We start from the raw sequence: 20,662 nt of genomic DNA on the forward strand, positions 1-20,662 counted from the left end.
GTATGGAAATTCTTTCATTTTCATTAATGTGATTTGCATTTGGACAGCCGCAGGATGATATAAAATCCCCAGGAACCTGAAATAGTTAGATTATTAGAATAAAATACTTTTACAAAATATGCTGTATAAAAGATGATAAAATACATATAAAGTGGTAAAAAAGTAAAATAATAATAACATAAGTATTATTTATTATGAAGTAATAAATTAATAAATAAATAAAAAATAATTATATTAATAATATAATTAATAATAATAACAGTCTTCCAAGATCTATATTAATGTAAAAGTAAATCACATTTTAATAAAATAAGTCAGTGAGCAACCTACATACTAATTAGTATCTAAAAATAAATCATAATAAATATAATAGAATAAAATAATAGTGCTGTAGGATTCACAATAGCACACTTCAAACAAGGGCAGTCCATGCAAACAGTTTATTAAATCATATTTTGCTGTAATGTACAAAGAAAGCACTTTTCCCAACACTGTGTTTAAAACCAGTTGCTTCAAATGTGTGCCTAGATAATAAACACTTTCCTTCTTTAAAATACTCTAAAAAATAAGGTTTTATTTTAAATATGAATGCTTTCTTTTGGAAGATACAAATATGCACTTTGAAATATAATGATTTTTATTATATAGTACCAAATGCGATAATATGCAAAACCCTAAACCCCCGGTTTTACCCATGATACACTGCTTATCTCATGCTGACACAGAATAATTAATCAACACACAGCAACAATGACTTACACAAGAACATATACATACATTTTCTGTATGAAAAATAGAGAGAAGTATTCAAAGAAATACCATAGTTATTTAGGTCCTAAAACTAAACACTGATGACATTGGCCACTTATTGTTAAATGTACGTATGACTCGTTTCTCCCAAATCACATGGTCCAAATCTCCTTAATTTGTATGACAGTGTGTTGTAACATATTGAAGTTCTCCTCTAGCTGTTCCTCATGTTCCTCACATATAACATATGACAGTGTTCATGAATTACTAATACTGATGGTGCTCTAATCAGAGAACTTCAGGTGGAGCCTAGATTGAGCATGCAAGACAATAATTAATAACAAAATACTCTAACATGTCAAGCAAGATGTAGTGACATATATATGAAATATACAAACAACACACAATATATTTTGACATTTCTGCGTCCAAAGGCACACCATCATCTGAAAGCTCGTTTACTGCACAGACTCTGCAGGAAATTACACACGTGACATTTGCAAAGTGATTGTAATCAAGCGAATAGAATTGCACGATTAAATGTCAAGTCATTTTATAATGTTGCATTTTGTTTTTGTACAGTCTGAGGATTGCTGGCTACAAAATAAATACACATTTGTTACGTTTTTGCATCTCTGACATGATATAATATTTTCTGCTGGTTAATGATAATTACAAGCTTGTGTTTCGTATATGATATTGAAAACAAGAGTAAACTGAATGATAGGAACGTGCTTGAAAAATGACAAAGTTGATATGACATCATTTCTAATAACAGCTACCTGGGCGCACTGATATGAATATGTCTGCTGTCAAAATACAACATTCAGTTGTGCTCTTTGTTAGACTCTATTGCTGTAGGGTGATAACGGATGAGACAGATTAAATATACACTCATACTTGCTTTTTTTATTTATTTTACAATGGAAGACTTATAACCAAACCTTGTTTCAGTTTATAAATTTGCTTCTGCTGACAGATTTAAGCACAGACTTCTTTGTCACTGGTTATATTGCAGGAGATGCGATATCCAAGCTGGCATGTTGTATATTTTATTTTAGTTGCTTTATAAACTTATTTGGTGAAAATCTGACAAACATCAAGATGTGCTGGTGCAGAAAAAAACTATTTACAGCCTTTAAATGTAATAGATATTCATTTCCAGGTTATATTCCTCTCAACAGCTTGGTATGGACAGAATCATTCTCATTGTATTAGAAAAATAAGTAGTAAAAAAGATGCATAACATGAAGAAAGTGTGCTGCCAGTTTTTGTTTAGAACAACAACAAAAATGAATTTAATAATAAGAAAACTGAAAGGTTTGACTGATTTCCCAGCCAGGTCACAGTGACAAGGACAGGACAGTGTGGGCAGTCTGAGATGCTGTGCCAATGTCCCAAGTTTACACCCTCTCAACTCGACTGGGATCATAAGAGTCTGAGGAGGAAAAGGTAAAACACATTAATTCAGTATTGTTTTAAAGGTAAAACAGACTACACTACTATCAAAACCTATATTACTAACAAACCAAATCTAAACATAGTTCAATAATATTTGTCCTTCAATAATATTTGATTTTCATTTCCTTGCATGAGATGATGTTTCAAAATCCCAGTGTAGGAGTTCCAACACACCAGTTTAAATCTGGACAATACTTCCCTCTTGTGGTGTAAAACACTCATTGCCTTTACCGCCTTTGGCAGACGCCCTTACGACTCACAGAGAGGATTTTATCTTTATTTAGTTTGGAGCCCAAGTGTACAAATGACTTTTTTGGGCTACATACAAGATATCATATTCACTGTTATTTTTTATTTTTTTTTTAAATAACTATAGATTTAAATTAGACGCTCATGTTACACATAAGAAAATGAAAGACACTGACACCAATCACCAGGATTTGAATGATGCTGGTTGAGTTGGCTGACCAATATGAAATTATAATAAAAGATAAATGAGCCACAGCACTGAATTAAACAAGAGTCCAACAATCAGGACTTTTACATTTAACTCACAACCACCCAACTTCTCTCGCGTCATTGCTCAACGGTCCTTAGAGTTAAAAAAAAAAAAAAAAAAAAAACATGCTTGGACGGAAGTACCAACTGCCCTATTCAGTGTACATAAACCTGCAGACTTCAATGCCTGGCTAAGTTCACTCTGATTGGTCGTCCATCCCAGTCAAACAGCATTAACACTGATTTTTTTGTAATCCTCTAATAGGGAACACTTTATCGTCATGCCATCCTGTAGTTCTAATGATGAATGATAAATCGTGAGTGATTCGTTGGATTGGATTTGAAATATAATGTATGATTATTTACACTTGACAGTTTTGAAGAAGGGCAGCAGAGTGGGGCAGCTTGGGGCTTTGCTGACCTCACAGTTTCAAGGTCCCTGACTCGTTTAATGAAAATCCTTGTTTAAAATGATTGATTTGCAAATTAGCATCTCGTAATAGATTTAATGGATTCATTAAACTAATGACACCTTATAATGTGCTCATTATAAAATGGGTTTCTCTGTATTTAATATCATTTGCACTCACTGTTGTCATTTCTTTCTACCAAATAAAACAATATTTATTTTACATGTTTTGACTGTCATGTTTAAGGTTATTCTTAGGTCATTCAAAAATGTGTAAAATAAACTTGCACTCACCTGAAACAGACTGGATCTCATCATCCTCAAGTGAATCTGAATCAGTGGTCAGGCTAAAGGTGTCCGGGAGCGTGATTTCTCTCTTGACCACTGTTCCACTGCGTGACTGAGGGACTGGGACTGAGCAACCCATGGACTGTGGTGACTGTATTGTTCTTTCCACTATTCCTTCATTTGTCTCTTCCTCCTCATCCCTCGTTCTGTCAAAATCCTCATCTATCTTGCTCTCAAAACTAGCTTGCCGCTTATTTACTCTCATTTCATTCACCACAAATTGGTCCTCTTCTCCTTCTAGTACGTTGTCCTCTTGAACTCTATTTTCGGTTCCTTCCTTTCCCATTTCCTCTTCTCCCCTCCCTTTCTGGATCTCTTTTTTGAAACCGCTGACGCATGACATTGACTCATCCTCCACGACAGGATTAATGCGCTCAGCAGACATTTCTTCATTTCTGCACACAGAAGATGGGTGATATACGACGGACTTGTCCGGTTGGCCTTCAGACATGTCTGCAGCAGGCGTAACCTTTTTCTCGCCTCCACACACACTTAAAATCAGATCCTCATCTTCAGTCACTGGCAGTGATAAACGCAGGTTATTGGGTGGAAACTCTGGTAAATCTAACACTACAGAAGTAGTATGACTCTCCTTACTGAACTTAGCTTCTGTAAAGTCATGGTCTTGCCCAATGGCAGGATCAGTCTCCTCCATCAGTTCGTGGGTATAGACTTTTGTCTCTATCACTTGCTTACACTCTCTACTCACATGCTGTGTTTCTTCTTTTGGCTTTGTCTTGGTTTGCATAACAAATTCCGCCTTTTCCACGCTCTGTTTATCACAGTGCTCATTTTCTTTATCCTGTTTGCAACACTCTTGACTGATAACCAAGGCTTCAGCAGGTACAGCAATGCCCAGGATCCTGGCTGCCCTCTGTTCAATTGACTCGTGCACAGGGATTCCTTTAGCACACTGAACTTGATACAGATTGCTAAGATCTTCTGTTGGCATGCTGTTGGCTTTCTCTTGACTCAGAAGAGCCTCCAGATGTTCATCTGCTATTGTTTTTTCATTGCTCAGATATGGATCTTCATCATAATTAACATGATCATAGTTTTCTAAAAATGTGAAATGCTGTCTTCTGGCACCATGAGTGCAAGGTGACCTTTCTGAACCAGTGATAGCTTTGCTGTTCTCTGACACTTTCTTACGGTCAGGTTTAGTAGCAAAGCTTACATTACTGTTTGAGCACTTATGATTTGTGCTAAAGTCAGGGCTGTTTGCATTTTGATCTCCTCCACTGTCTGAAGATGTGATTTGTAAAACTTCACATGTTTCTGAGTTGTCAGAGGGACTAGTTAGCATTGGAGACTCAGGACTTAAAACTACAGGTGATTCCTGTTTCACTGAGTCTGGGAGCGCTGTGTACACTGTAAGTCCAACATCTTTCAGTAACGATTCCTTTGGCACTGGAATATCCAACCTGTTCAACCTCGGGTCATCCTGCATCATACTTAGTACATCATAATTGGCAAACCCACTGTCCATCTCTTGTCTTGGTGATATGTCAGGATTTACAAACCTCCCCAATGGTGTAGAGAAGGCACTTCCGACTTCCCTGAAATCTTTACCAGTTAAAGTCAAGACTCTGTGCTCTAAATCTGACCTGAAATCTAAGTTCTCATTCTTTAGCTGTTGCTCAGGACTTCTTTCTTTATGTTGTTGTAAAGAATGCGTAGCCAACTCTGACCTAACCCTGTGTGTAGCCAACTCAGGTCTAATGAACTCTGTGCTTGTGTTGTCTACCTCTAAAATGTTCCTCAGTGCCTCATCCAGGTCGTCTATAGTCTGATCAGTGATTTGTTGTTTGGCATTTTGATCTTGCAGCTCCTTGTTAAAAGACTCAAGTTCCCCAATAGCATCCCATGGTCGCCTGTTCACAGGTTTTAACAAGAATTGCCCGAAAACCTCTTGTCCATTCAGCGCATGAGGTTTGGACGTATTCTTTCTCAGTGGGGGCTGCCGATCAGGAGATGGTGGTGATGGAGTCGTTATTAGATGAACTGGACTTTTTATACTTGAGCTGCTAGCTGTTTTGGTTTGGGAGAATGCACTGTTGCTGGAAAGGTTGAAATTCTTTTGAACTTTTATGGGACACTTGTAGTTGACACTGCATTCAGTTACCAGCCCACTGTCTGTGGACGATGGAAGGTCACATGTAACCTGGGTTTGAGGAGTTTGTGCATTTTTTGAACCCTCAAGGGAACCTGTTTGAGTCTCCTGATTTTTATATTGGTCTCCTGGCCAGGATCCTGCATAGCACAATTCTTTATCAGCACTTGCTTGGAGAGACCAAATATCTATGGCCTCTTTCCGAAGTGGTGCTTTTTTGGTCCTTTTTGTGTTTAAGGAGCTGCTGGATTGTATTAATTGCTCGTTGCTATTTGCAATCTTTGGCATATCTTTGTTACAGTGCTGGGTGACTGAATTTTCTAAAGGTGCAACTACTAAGCTTGATACTTTTTCATTGTTATTCGGATCAGTAGCTTCCTTGTTGGCTACCATGTTTATTGGAACTGACACTAAACAGAACATAGTCTCTTTTACTTTCTTCTTGTTTTTCTTATTTTCAGCTGCTGTTTGTGCTTCAAATGTCTTTACCTGTGTTACTGTCTCACAGAATCGTTGGTCTATGCTAGGTTTCTGTTGTGATGTTGTTTGGAAGGTATCTGAATAGTCAGGACTAGCTGGGAACTTGTTGGAGTTTTCATCATTTGCTGATTTTGAGTTGATCACCTCTTCTGAAACCTCCTTATGTATGACTGCTTCATTAACACAATCAGTGATATTGCTGTTACTTGCTTCTGTGCTGCTGAAAGGTTTTCCTGAGAGCAGAAAGGCACTGTCATCAGGAGATTTCTCAGATGAGGAGGTGATGGGGATGTCTTTTCTGATATTCCTGATTTTGTCAGCATCTGTTAGTGAGTTCCCATCCATTCTTCCTCCTGAAATATGTCTGACTCGTGGGTCATCAAAGGGTATATACTGAATACTCCCTATGTGCTCTTCCCCATAACCAGGATATGCCTGTCTCCTACAGGGCATACTTCTTCTCCCATCCCTGTAATTGTCGGGCCAGGCCACTCCTGTCTGTCTCATGAACCACTCCTGGACCTCGGCCATTGCAGGCCCTTGCATATATGGGTCTCCCCTGTACTGGTAGTTCCCCATGGAATTGGCATAAGTCCTTTGTCCTCCCCTTATGACAGGTTGTCTCCTGTATGATGGTGGAGGGATGTAACCTGGCGGCTCCATGCCTGACCCTCCAAGTTCCTGTGCAAAGTAATCCTGTCTGGAAAAAGGCAGAGGAGTTCTGTCTCTGGGATGAGGCACAAAATCACCAGACAGCATTTCTGAACTTCCACGCATCTGCTGGTGAACCTCATACGATGGGGGTCTAAGAGGTCGGCTAAAACGGGGCTTTGATGGGGGTGCAGATTGCACGCCTGACCGGCTATTGTCAGTCCATCGCTCCCTAATTTCCCCTTCACTGAGATTTCGACCTTGAGGTACCCGAGACTGGTGCCCATTTATTCGATAGTTTCCACAGGGATCTTGCCCAGAGGATGACATGCTTAAATACTGAATGCTCTCTGAGGGCATGGCCATTCTTGGTAGGGACTGGGATTTGGCTTTGGTCCTGGGAGGAACAGCACCCTCTGCTGTTCGAGGCCGCCTCTGCTCCTTTGCCCATCTTTCACCTTCACTTTCAGACATATGTCGACCTATCCCTACAGCTGGACGCCACTCTTCTGTTCCCAGACTCTGGTACTTCCTCTCTGCTGCCATTTTCCACTGGTAGAGGGCCATTTCACGCTCTCTGGCACGTGCACTGTCTGCCCTGCGCTGTCTCTCACGACGATGCTCTTCAGTGGTTAATGCAGATTCTGGTCTTCGCTGCATGCCCTCTGCTTTATGGTGACCACTTAATTGTTTTCCCTGTGGCTCCCTGATGTCCACATAGTCCAGAAGCACATTGAAGTCTTGACCCCGTCTCCGCCAGTAAGACACATCAGACTCTGGCCTTGGATGAGTGTACATTTCTCTGTGGGCATCATGGAATCTGCACCACAAAAAGCAAGAGTTGTAAGTTAAAAAATAATTTAGTGAGCACGAATAACAAATGTAGACAAGTAGTGTATTAAGTGTATTATTACTGAAAAAACAAAAAAAAATATTTCGATAACATTTTTATTTTTTTTTCTATTTTTCTGCTCGTTCCCATAAGCTCTTTTTTTCTTTATAAAGGATCTTTGGTCTCTATTTTCATTCACAAAAGGTGCTATATGAATAACATTCTTAAAACTATTGTTAATATATGGCCATTCATAATGATCTTTCTGTGATGTGCAGTGAGTGAGGCAATCTCTCATCGATGACCTGGTTTTGTAAACTGAATTCTCTTGTGCTGACCCCAAAAAACATCAAATAGCTTCATGAATAAATTTTTTTCCAACACTCATGTCAGCACTGCATTGACTCCACCTACGAAACATCCGTTCTATAATTAGTAGCAGGGCAATGTTCACATTTGAGTTCATAATATTTTATTAATGTTGATGTTACATAATATATAAAGGAACAGAATCGTGACCTGACAGAAGCCTAATGGGATTTATAATTTACCAATGGATCTGCTTCAAACATGAAAAAGTGGGATGATAAGTGAGTGGTGTGATGATATAATTCTGTTTATAATATAACAGTCCAGAAATGGAAACATAACAGAAATGGATATCTGTACTTCAAAATCAACCTAACATAGCAAATGCATGTAATAGGGAAAGAGTACGAGGTATTGAGAAAAAGTAGAGAGGATGGGGCAGAAGTGAGAAAGTAAGAGAAATCAACTCATATGAAATATGGATGATGGTAAATTTGCAAGTTATTTGCATTTTTTAAAAAATATATACACAGTAATAGAGAAGATATGAAGAGAAACTGCACAAAAGAGAGCACAGATATCTTATCCTATCTTGTCCTATAACTGAGGAAAAGTCCTTGACAGCTGCCACCATTACATAACATGCCTCATCAACCCCAGCTAACTTAAACCTGAGCTGAAAGAAAATGAAGACTAATGTGATAAAATGCAGGGAGATTGTGTATGTCCTTGAGTCAGCAAGAGCAGGTACATTTGTGCAAGATGAAAGTATAGGGCTGTAAAGCACTTTGACTAACCCGCTGTCGCTGGTCAAGGTGCCTCTGGGCGAGTGTCCATCTACCAGGTTAGCATTGTCCTCCTCTGTCCTCTGGTTCTTGTCCCTGATCTCTGTGTCACCGGGGCCACCCCGAGATGAAGTCTGACTCACGCCACCACCATAAACACAGTCCGCTTTGTAGCCATTCACTGCGCCATGTCCTGTCCGCTTGTCTGTGATTTCACACCGACTGCTGCTGCGTGTCGGCGGCCGCTGTTCCTGGGACGAGGATGAGTGCGATGGAGGGACATTGTTGTTGCTGCTGATTTTGTATCCGTGAGAGATAAGAAGGTCCTCCACGCTGTACATGGCTAAGCAGGAGTGTGTTGTGGTGTCCAAAGTGTGTGTGCGGCTGTCGTCAGAGTTCTAAACGTCTTCCAGATGAGGCGTGTCTATGAACAGCTGCACCAGAGAGGCCATCACTGTGAAAAGAAATAAAATGGGACGAGGAAAAGTGTGAGATGGAGAGAGTGAGAGATTTATTAATATGATTTTTTTCCCCCCAGATCCCTTTGATATGAAGACTGCGCCCCCTACCCAAAAGCGAGACTGTCAAACCCCAAAAAAGGCCCTACCTTACAACAAGAGAAGCAATTCTCAATGGCTGTCTGCCTGCCTGTCTGTTCGATTACCCATTCCCATTCCCCTCTCACCCCCCGCTTCTCTTTCAGCACAGCAATGATACTCTATCCAGCCCACTGAAGTAGAAGGCAGCATGCCTCATGCACACTGACCCAATTAGAGGGAAAAATCATAGCTGCCACGTTACACCACTGCTGACTGTACAGATAATCAACAGGGATGAAACAAATCCAGCAACATCAGATGATAGTGAATGAAATGAGAATGAATGGAGCACTGTCATGGTAATTAAGACTTATACTCAATGCATTCTCACTGACTAAGCAACTCTTGAAGTGAATCCATATTTATGTGTGCCTGTGGTGGAAATCATGGCAGTAAAAATTTCCAACACAAATTCAATCTCTCTGACATCTCAGCCTCAGATTCCTTTCTGGCTACAAGCTTTAGGTTCTTGAAGTTTGCAATCTGACTTGCTCTCCTTGCTCCACACTTCCCTGAGCCATTTTCTAACAGGAAAACAAGCCTTTGAACACTGTGATAGAATGACATTTTGGGAATGAGATATAATCATTGAAAGAGGCTCACAAAACATACCAGACGCTAGCAAACGCTAGAAGCCAGGCTTGTGAGAAAACTCACTGGCGTACAAGAGTGCTTTCAGTAACACTGATACTCTTGGTTTACTTTGTATTTGCTCCAACTTGATATCACTGCATATATTTAAACAATACCTAAAAATGTAGAGCATTTGACGAAAGCGTATTGGAAAGGACTAGGCTGAAAAATCAGCTCTCTTAAAAAATACTCCAACACACTAGGGATCAATTTAAATGGAATAAACACAGCGTGTATATAAATGCACTTTAAGAAATTCATGTAAATTTAATTGCAGAGAGACACTTGATGATATCATATTTGGCAGGAGATTCTCTGTCTTAAAAGTGAAAACCAAAACTATGCCAGCCAGACTGACTCTCTGTTACACCACAGCAGGAGAATGTGTATGGAGACTGAGGTTATCTTTCAGTCCTGTTACACACACATGGAATCACCTTAAACTCTAATCATACCAGTACAGGTGTTTCAAGCAAACTAATCACATACAAAAAACTTGCTTAAGGTTACTGGTATGCCTACAAACCTATGAATCTAACACAACTGCTTCAAAGAATTCATCATCTATACCATTTAAATACCAGATCATATTCTTTATACATTCATATATTCATATATTCAGCTGCTGTGTTCTGGTCAGAGTCACTGAGAAACCGGATCCTTTCCAGGGAACGCTTGGAACGAGGTGGGAATACACCCTGGTTTCCAGTGTGTAGGGAACTACATTGGATTCCAAAGTATAGTGTCATACAGTGTTAAAGCTTTAGCATTAAAATACCACAGTAGAACTGATAAAAGTTTTAGACATGAACCTTCATGGCTTGTGTAGCAGATACTATGTTGTGGTTTGTTGCCAAAGGAAAAACAGCTTCTGCAGCCTCTCAGAATTTTTTTTCTCTGGTTTGATTAACAAAGTGACTACATGGCTTGATTAAATAAAAAGTGAACAACGAAAATCAGAATGTTTAAAGGAGACTAGACGATGACTAGAAGAAAGTTCAGAATCTGTTCTATGAGAAGCACTGCTACAAAAGGAAACACACCCCCTTTAAATTGATGCGTCTTATTTATAGCCTTGAACTAATCACTAATGTTTAGGCATCTAGGCATCACGGGAAGTTAAATTTCAGTCTAAACTGAAACGTTACATCTTCATAATCCACTGCTTTAATGTAAATCCTTCATGAAAGAAGGAACGATTTAACCTCTGTGTCCTTTATTCAACCTGAGAACATCCGCACTTTCAGACGCACGAGTGTATGTCGGCTCTCTGAGCACAGAGAACACTAATGCGATTACCTTTCTTTAAGAACCTTAAACCCGTTAGTCTTGGAGGATTGACTCTTGACTTTCTCTTGATGAACCTCCTGTAGTGTCCTAGATGATGTGAAATCCTCTATGCAAAACAGTGGAGGTGCTGCACATATAAAGATCCTAATTTGTGTGATGGATGCAGAGTTGGACTCCGCATCCATCATTTTCATCCAAGCCAATTTTCAGATGCACACTTCCTGTCCGTATCTTAGAGGCAGATTGTGCTCTAAAACAATAGGGTTGCTTTCTTCAACATCGAATGACACAGTAAGAACATTTAAATGACATATATCACAGATTTGCCTATAAATCCAGCAAAGTTTAGTTTCATGTGGGACCTTTATTTCTACACACACACAAACATACACACACACACTAACTGTATAACCCAAAAGCAACTGGAACTGGAAAGGTCTTGCTATTCGATACAGCAGTTATATGCTCTACTTTTTTGCAGAAATAAGCTGCAGCTGCCACCGCACTTGGAGAAAGAAACAGACCCGTTATTCTGCTGAGTAATACAGAAATTGCCTGTTGATTTTAAAAACATGTCTGCTGCTTTAATGATGACAAAGCTTCTCACCGTGTCGTTCAGAAAAAGTGCAGATTTAGTAGATTTGGATGATAACACTTTTTTTTTAAAATAAATTTATGACTTACTTTTATAGCTAACATATCAGGCATGCTAAAAATAAGCAAAACCACATGCAGACCGATGATGTCATGAGTCTACAGTGCATGAAAACTACACTGAGGAAGAATAAATAAATTTCTAAGAAACAGATGTAGGGTTATATAAATGTTACAGAAAGCTGCACAATCCTTCGCCAATACAGCAGGATGATTCTTCAAAAATGTACAATACCAAAAGGACTTGGAACTTGACTTCTTTAAGCACCACTAATGCTCCCTGTGTTTTTTAGTTCATTTTGTATTAGATTCTGTACAAGTAAACTAGGATTCTGGCTCTGCTCCTCTGTAGACTATGAAGCATGGCTATGGTACAAAGCCTTGTTCTCACTCATAAATAAATCACACATTTTTAGGTCTAAGCTTTTGGAGGGCATCTGGTCTCTTCCTCACGCCCGCCTTCCCATCAGGCGTGCAGAGAGCCCAGAGCTGCCGCCCTGACAGTTTGGTGTCAACTCCTTATTCATAGCCTTATTGAGATTTGTGGAGTCCATTTCTATGAACAGGAGGATGAAGGAAAAAGAGGTGCAGGTGATGTTTGAAAAGTTACAGCAAGTCTGTTGTTCAGTGTAAAATGTTGAAAGTGAAGGTCACACACATTGATAACAATTAGTTTTTTTTAAATGCTACAAGATTCCTTAAGTAATAGTTTCTTGATTCAAGTCTAGGATCACAAAGGTTGCACTGATTCTCTGCAAGTGTCTTCTATTTCACTGGCTGCCTAAATACAAACAATATATGGCCTGCAAATCTGCAACTATTATCAATTCTTGGACCTGAACAATCTACAACTAACAAATGAGTCATAACCAAAAAGAGAACAATAACACGTCTGTCCTGTCCTTCAGAAAATTTCCATTTTAGCCGCACCTAATCATTGTTCTACAGGCTCGCTTACAATGACGCCCTGACACTGTCCTTTAAGATGCACAGTAACGCACTATGTTTGGACCACAGTCACTTCATTGTTTCCTTGATATCAGACAGGTCAACCTCTTCTTCCTGAGGATATGAGAATTACAGCGAAGTGTAGCATGTTGAGAATCAGTGGCTGTGGCTGGGTCCCCAGGGACAGAGTCAAAGTCAACAACAGAGTCTTGTTAGAGTCATGTGCTAAACTTCAACATCTGGCGCTCTTTCTCCAGAGATTTATCATTTGTATTTTTTCCTGTTCTCTTCCTTCCAGAATATTTTTCAGTCTGTATTCATTTCAGGATAAAATATAAAAGTAGAACAGGATTATTTTACCTGTTGGCCTTACAGCTCCAGGGTGTCTGGTTTGACTTATATGTTCTCACTCAGTCTGTCTGAGTTTCCTCTGGGTTCTCCGGTTTCCTCCATCTTCCAAAGAAAACCCCACATACTGAGTGTGTGATGAACTGGTGTGTCATCCAGGGTGTATTCCTGCCTCCCTAGTGTTACTGAATACTTTCAGATCCACCTCTGTCCTGACCAAGTTAAAGCTCTTACTCAAGGAATCTGAATGTAAGATTGCTACACAAATGGCACTTAAGAATCTCTGCCTTATGTGCAAGAGTAGGAGTGTCATCTCTTCCATGTCTTTCATTTACTGTTGCTCCAGAGAGCCTAGAAGTAATAATAACTGCATTATACACAAATCAAGTAATAAACATAAACATTAATAACTGTTGAATTAACACATATTTATAGTATATTCCATAAAGATCATTTTATGTGATAATATACATTTTATTCATTTCATTTATTTAATTTGTCACTATTATTTTTCATATTTGCAAGAAAGTATTTTCTACTTATTAATTACTATTTTATTACTTTATCTATCTATCTATCTATCTATCTATCTATCTATCTATCTATCTATCTATCTATCTATCTATCTATCTATCTATCTATCTATATTTATACTTTATCATATGTAATTATTGTAAAATTGCTTAAAAAGGACTGTGTCCATATCTGACAAGGTGTTACATGAAAAATAATGAATAATGAACTTTTAGTACTTAAGCAATACTGATATTATTCTCCGATCATTTCAGACAGCATTTTGATGTCACTTGACCTTGAATGTCCTTTGGATATCCAAATCAAAACCTGAAATAAAAAGACAAGGGTGTGTTTTCTTTGTAAGCCTCAAACCATCGGTGGCTTTCAGAGCTGACTGAAAACATCAGACAGAACTGCTTTTTAAAGTGGTTTCTAAAAGCTGACCTAAAGGCAAAGATTAAAGAGGCCTTTTGTCAGAAGATAACAGCCCACCCTCAGAACCAAATCCTGCACATTTCCAACTGTGCAACATCTAATGTTGGAAGAGTCAAACATCTCAGCCCCAGTGTGATAATGCCAGCCAAATTGTCCCCGGCTTTCTTTATGCACGAAGACACTCTAATCTATGCCTTCAGGGTGAATGCTGAAGCAACCCACAACTCTTGGTTTGTTTAGGACTCATCCATGGTTACAAATGTTTTGCTTTTCTTAAAAGTGGGCTTTCCAACAATGGAGTACAAGCAAGGTGACGACTCGGGCACTGCAGAAATGCTTCCTGATTACAATGGATCTGTTATCATAGGATTGTTAAGACAGGAAATCACGCTTTTTTCAGTGTGGAATTAACACATTACAAACCAAAGCGCCAGCTTTCTGCTTCACAGAAACACACATGTTCTCCATCCCGTCATTTCACAATAATGTTTAAGCCTTTAGTGTATTCTCAATATGTCATTATTTGTATTTCACAGTTAAAAGCAGCATGAAATGTGGAACCCCAAGGGTGGAGTATGTTGATTCAAAACTTATTTCAGCTGCATAGTCAGCAGGTATGCTGTAACCCAAAGCCAAAAGAGATCTACTCAACGTATTTATCTCTATCTGTATCCGAGTCTGCAATTAACTATCAGTAATGGCTGAAATTTCATGGTCATTTGAGACATCTCCCAGTCTCTCTCTCGCTCACACACACACACACATAAACACGCGCACACACACACACAGTGTACACTGATTTCAAGTAAAACAGGACATAGTTAAACAATCTTATCCAACAAAAACATAGGGCAACATTTACAGGGAAGTACTCGCTTGGAAGACGGGAAAGCTTTGGCATCAATGTGGAATTCAGGTCTCGCAGGTCAATATATCTTGATGTAAGCAGAGCTGGTGCCTATAAAAATCAAAGTACTGAGCCTGACTTATGGCTTAGCCTATTCTGCAACTTGCTTCTCGGTGCAAAGCTGTTTTTGACCTGCTCAGCATGTCTGTACATAATTAGCATGCATCAAGGGGTTTGAACTAGCACGAGACGTCAGTGACAAAGTCTATCAGCTCAGCGTACTCAGATCAAAGAATGGGCAAACAGAAAAACTATGATAATTACTGTTTTAGGAGACATTAAAACAAACGCCTCACTGCTAAATATGTCAGCCGTAGAACGACTGAGGATTTGACTGAAAATAGCCGCTGGCCATAATTGTTATTTTTTAAAATGATCACAATATCAGTATACCAATTTATCTATTATCCTATTGCTCTGGATGATGAATGTGAGGAACATCATTCAGGAAATAAATCTCTGACCATCACAACGGCATATCAGGGTTTTCCCCCCATGCGGCACCATTACGTCATTGCAATTAATCCGACGAGCAGAAATTACACAGGAGAAAGTGAGCGTTACGATCCATGTGTCTTCCATATGGCTTTAAGTCCTCTAGTATATGAGTCTGTCAAATCATTAGGCAACAAAAGCAGGCATTCACCTTTCATCACTTTTAATTGCGACTAATAATCCAGCTTTATACTAATCTACATATGGTTGCACTTTGCATGCTATCACAACCAGCAGGCTTTTAAAAGTTGTAAAAAGCTTTTTTTCCACTGAAGGCTACATTTGAGTGAGGGAAAAAAAGCTATTCCTGCACATTTCAATAGAACTGCAAACACCTTACTCTTTCTGTATGTTTTGATAAAGGGTGATAAAGTTTGATGAAACTTTCCTCCTAGTTCCTTACTAGTAACAATCCAGTCAGAAAATGACAACAACAACAATAACAGAAAATGCACGCCTGCATGATCTGAGACTTTTAATAGCTTGAATAGAAACGTCTTGGCAAATAGTCTAGACACCTAAACCAAAATTGCAGTTTTTTATTCCTTTTTTATTGGGAGAAAATTGCACTATCATTGTACTTCTCATTCTGTCTTAACAAGCAGTTTATTTTGGTGTGGTGGCCTAGAAAAACTTTTCCATATATCTCTATCACAAGCTATAACTATATTTTATATGCTTATCCCAAAATGAGAAAAAGGAAAGGTGAAACTTTCATTTAAAGACTTTCGCATCCAATGCAGAGTAAGTGAATTTCAGCATAGAATTACATACCAAATTGATGAGTCTTATGTCTGCTGCACTATAAAGCACCTGGCTATCTGATGATTTCACCAAAACTTGACATTCATTCACTGTGTGAGGTTATCCCACTTAGCTAGCAAGGTTTAAGACATCTTTAAGCAATGGCTACATTTGTGAAACTGGCTTCTTCCCTGATATTATCACTGCAAGGGAGATATCCCGCGTGAACACATGAGTAAATAAAAAACATTCATTTCGCTAAAATATGTTTGATTTCTTAAAACAGGGGTGTCAAAGTATGTTAAACTCACCTTCTTTTATTTTTTTGTCTTTTGCCAGAACGTCAGCCATGGTGACATGGGATGGGAATTCCCAGAACACTCCACATGCTGCTAAAATGTACTTTGCAGCTTCTATGCTGTGCAACTAGCACAACACAGCATACGTCAATTTTTATTAAAATAAAATTACTGTATTGTAATTATAATTAGAATCATGCACACATTTCACATAAATGCAAAACCTAAGCTGTACTTGCAGTGTAATCTTGCTGATTACATAAGCACTATAAGTTATTTATCGAGGCTGTGAATAAATGTAGACAGCTCTTCTGAATCCGCACAGATCTGTTGAACTCATTGAAAAACAATGAGTCATGGAATATCTTTGCAGTGGTTTCGGTGATGTTTGACCAGTCATTTCCGATGCAGCTACAGCTCAGGACACACTCTCACTTAGAGGGCACTGTGCTCTCACACTCCACACTCAGAGCAATGATAACAATGAGCAAAGTGTGCTTAGGGCATACGCATAAACAGACACACTGCAAGTCAATTACCCAATTCTTTGGCACACACACAAAAAAAAGGAACACACACAAACACAGACACACTCCAGCTTCTCCTACTGCTTCCCCCTACTTTTCCCTTCTCTCACAGCCTCCCTGAGGGACTACACTGTCTCTCACACAATACTGCCACTATCTCTGCTTGTTTTTGTGACTAACTGAACTAAAGGGTGAGAACTGGGCAGCTAATAGCACACATGCTCTTGGGACTGTAATGTAAAGTCAGCAGCAAAATGGGAACTGAGCTATGATGGACAGACTTTACAGTTACGGAGTCAATATAACACAGAACCAAGCTTTATTATCTATAGAAACCTGTTATTGGCTAGTTTCTTAATTTCAAGTTCAAAGCAAGCTCAGGGTCTGTGATTTTTTACACTATTTTATATGATTTCATTTATATTATTGTAATGAATACCTATCAGTTTTGCAACCTCAATCAGACAGGGTCATGTAAGTTATGAAACCTACCAGATATGGCTTTAAGTACTGTATAGGCTAATTATGGAAGTTAAAGGAGCAGTATGTCATTTTCAGCCTACTGCCACTGGATAGATAAATGACAATTGCACAAATGAAAACATTTCACCTTCACTCTAACCAACAACACCACTTTTGTTTTAAATCAAGCATAGCTGTATTCGGTTTCCTTTTAAGAAAAAAAGAGCAGCGTCATGGAATGGAGGGGGGGAGCCAATTTCTGGGCCAGAAAAATAAAACAGAAAACTTTAACAATAAAATGAACTTAATCTGTTGCATGGCACTATGTGAATCACAGGTATTCACAACTTTTCTGAAGTATACTCAAAATTATTTTATTATGCAAAAATGTTTACATCGTATAGATTTATGCATAATAACATGCACAGATTGTGAATTTAAAGCATGTCATAGATGTTAACAATAAGAGATTTTTTTTAGCAATCCTCAGGCAGAAACTATTTTCTAAAAGTATATGAAAAATCTCAGGAAGCTCAGTGAATTTGGTCCTTGTGACATTCATAGAACAACTCAACTTCAGCAGAATTAGATAATGATATTTAGCAGACACTCAGAAAGCATGGGTTGAGCATCAAGTACAAACATAAAACTCATTTGGGATGAGGAATGAATGTCTTTTCATCAGCAATGCAGGAAGACGCAAGCGCTCAATCCATTGATCTTTAATAAAGAGGAAGGACGTTTGCTGCTGTAGGACATTAGATGAAAGGGGTATTGATTTAGCTAGCAGATGTCATCTATATACACACAGCAATCTTTTAGCAAATTTACCAGATGACAAGGAGCACGTAAACAAGACATCTATGAAAAGTCTATGAAAAACTATGAACATCTATGAAAAACTGACAGGCGATACACAACAACTGTCAGCACACAGCACACTGTGCTTCTATAGCAGCATCTTGTAGACTATTAAAGTAAAAATGAGAAATACTTGTGTATATGTGCTTCTGTATTATTCACAGTACAATCACATTAGGGTGACTAAGTATAGAAATTTGCTCCTGTTAGGAAACGAACACTACTCTGCTTGCCACGTAGGCCTAATATCCCACAAGTCAAGTGACTTTCTGGCTTTGTCAAGCATTCTCTTCCTTCCACTCCTACAGACTCTATAGTATGCCTGCATAATACTGCAATACTGGCCTTTGCATTAATCATTTTGACAAAGCATGCAATATGCACGCTAACCACAATGTCAGATAAGTTCCTAGATAAGTTTTCTGTGCAAAACTACGGCATTTAATCATCAGTCACTTTAGTTATTATCTAAAAAATTGGCCATTAACCAAAACAAACCAACCCAGCATTTCACCATGACACATCACAGATTCTGCAGCTTTTTTTCCTTCCTGCTCTACGCAATTTGCTCAATGTTGCACCTACTGTATGATAAATTTCTACTCCCAGCTGAGAGACGACACTGAGTCACTATCATTGACCATTCAGGGTGTGAACTATGTGTCCACATAAATTCTGTTGAACATGAGCAATTTTACCATTTAAAGCTTTCATAAATTTGGAGTTCACTGCGGGCAAGTATACGTGACAGAGGGTTTACGATGAACATGTGAACTTTTAACGGTATCACGATATTGTTTAGGGGCACACTGTAAAGCATTCAGTAACTATAACGAAACGAATAATAAAATTTAAGTAAACGTAAATCTGGCCTCACAAAAGTGTCCTGTATGTTTAAGGGATTCGTACATATTGTGGGATGATCTGGCAGCTTAGGAAATGATCCGGTCATCTTATGACAGTTTAAAGATTTGGTGAAAAGTGAGGAGGAGCTTTCCATGTCCATTAAATCTGTTCTCTCTAGTTCTAGACATATGGCACTGGTCTCCAGGGCCACAGAGAGCACCGTTAACTGCAGGTCTGTCTATTTAGAGCCTTGGAAAGAGAAAAAGGTCGATGGTGGATAAGTGAAACCCTTCTGAACACGTATTTCCACTCGGGCATTAGGACATAATGGCTTGTTGGCTTCACACTTCCCCAAATGAGAGACTAAAAGAGAGTGGCGCATCCCACCGAGTTTCAAACACACACACACACACACACACACGTTTCCCTTGCTGTCAACACACACGCTTTCCCTTTTGAAGAATGGAGCTGGTGTCAACACACGACCATCACAACTGCTTTCCGGGACATTTAGTTAACTTACCCACAGATGGTGTTTGACCAAACGGGACCAACTCCCAAAATCTCGATACTCTCGATTATACTCTCTGTATATATTCTGGCTTGCACAATGTTCATAAAATAACTTAGTTTAAACAAGACGTTATCTTAGTTCCTGAATTAATATAAAGGAAATCCTGATCGTCCGCGTGCCCGAAAACATCCACAACTAACGGCCGCAATATCCAGTGTTAGTGTGTGTCCCAGAAAGTTGTGCAATCCTCACAAACACCGCCCCAATAACCACACTATTACAAATTCTTTCGAAATGTTTACTGGCTCATTCTAACTGCCTCCCAAAAATAAACAGAACCTCAACACGAGGTCCGTTTATTATTCAGCTGCTGTGTGAGACTGCTGGCTGCGCGCGCGCCCCTTCCTGCACTAACGCCACCATCACGACACGGTTACAGCGTCCTCTCCCTCAGCGCATAAATATAACTCTCCCCGAGATGAAATCAGACACAGAGCAAGCACGGTAGCGCACAGCAGCCAGCGTAATGTAGCATATAACGGGTCACGTACCTGAGATTAGGCTTTGCAGTTTAGTTTCTAGCGCTCAGCTGGACTGCTGTAGTCCTGTTAGTCCTGAGACACTGATACATACACACACACGCGCGCGCGCGCAGTGAGAGAGAGAGAGAGAGAGGTGGTTAGAGGAGTACACCCTCTCCCTCTGCGTGCTCCAAATGTGGCGAAATTGGTTCCTTGCAAAGTAGCAGAGAAACTTTAGCCTAGGGAGAGGACGGAAACACTAACACACCCCTACTGCTGCTCCACACACACACACACACTCTCTCTCTCTCTCTCTCTCTCTCTCTCTCTCTCTCCGTGTGTGTGTTTCACTCAGAAAAATAGTGCACCTTATTTCACCTTGTCTACCCTTGATATATCCATCACATGGAAACGTGGAAGAGTTTCT

At 39.3% G+C, this 20,662-nt stretch overlaps 1 protein-coding gene across 2 annotated transcripts; it reads right to left on the reverse strand.

Annotated features, from left to right (window-relative positions):
* Positions 1–643: 643 nt before the first annotated feature.
* Positions 644–20,456, reverse strand: jcada (junctional cadherin 5 associated a). Of its 2 annotated transcripts, none has more exons than XM_058406347.1 (4): positions 20,266–20,456; positions 8,649–9,090; positions 3,413–7,530; positions 644–2,188 (listed from the first exon to the last, which is right to left on the reverse strand). In XM_058406347.1, the coding sequence occupies exons 2-4, from the start codon at positions 8,975–8,977 to the stop codon at positions 2,154–2,156; spliced, it is 4,482 nt and encodes a 1,493-aa protein (XP_058262330.1). In that variant the 5' UTR covers positions 8,978–9,090; positions 20,266–20,456; the 3' UTR covers positions 644–2,153. The 2 variants fall into 2 exon arrangements, with proteins under 2 accessions (XP_058262330.1, XP_058262331.1); XM_058406348.1 differs by lacking the exon at positions 20,266–20,456 and adding an exon at positions 19,724–20,114.
* Between the last annotated feature and the right edge of the window lie 206 nt (positions 20,457–20,662).

The sequence above is a fragment of the Hemibagrus wyckioides genome, linkage group LG13, assembly GCF_019097595.1.
Source record: "Hemibagrus wyckioides isolate EC202008001 linkage group LG13, SWU_Hwy_1.0, whole genome shotgun sequence".
Classification (NCBI taxonomy): domain Eukaryota; kingdom Metazoa; phylum Chordata; class Actinopteri; order Siluriformes; family Bagridae; genus Hemibagrus; species Hemibagrus wyckioides.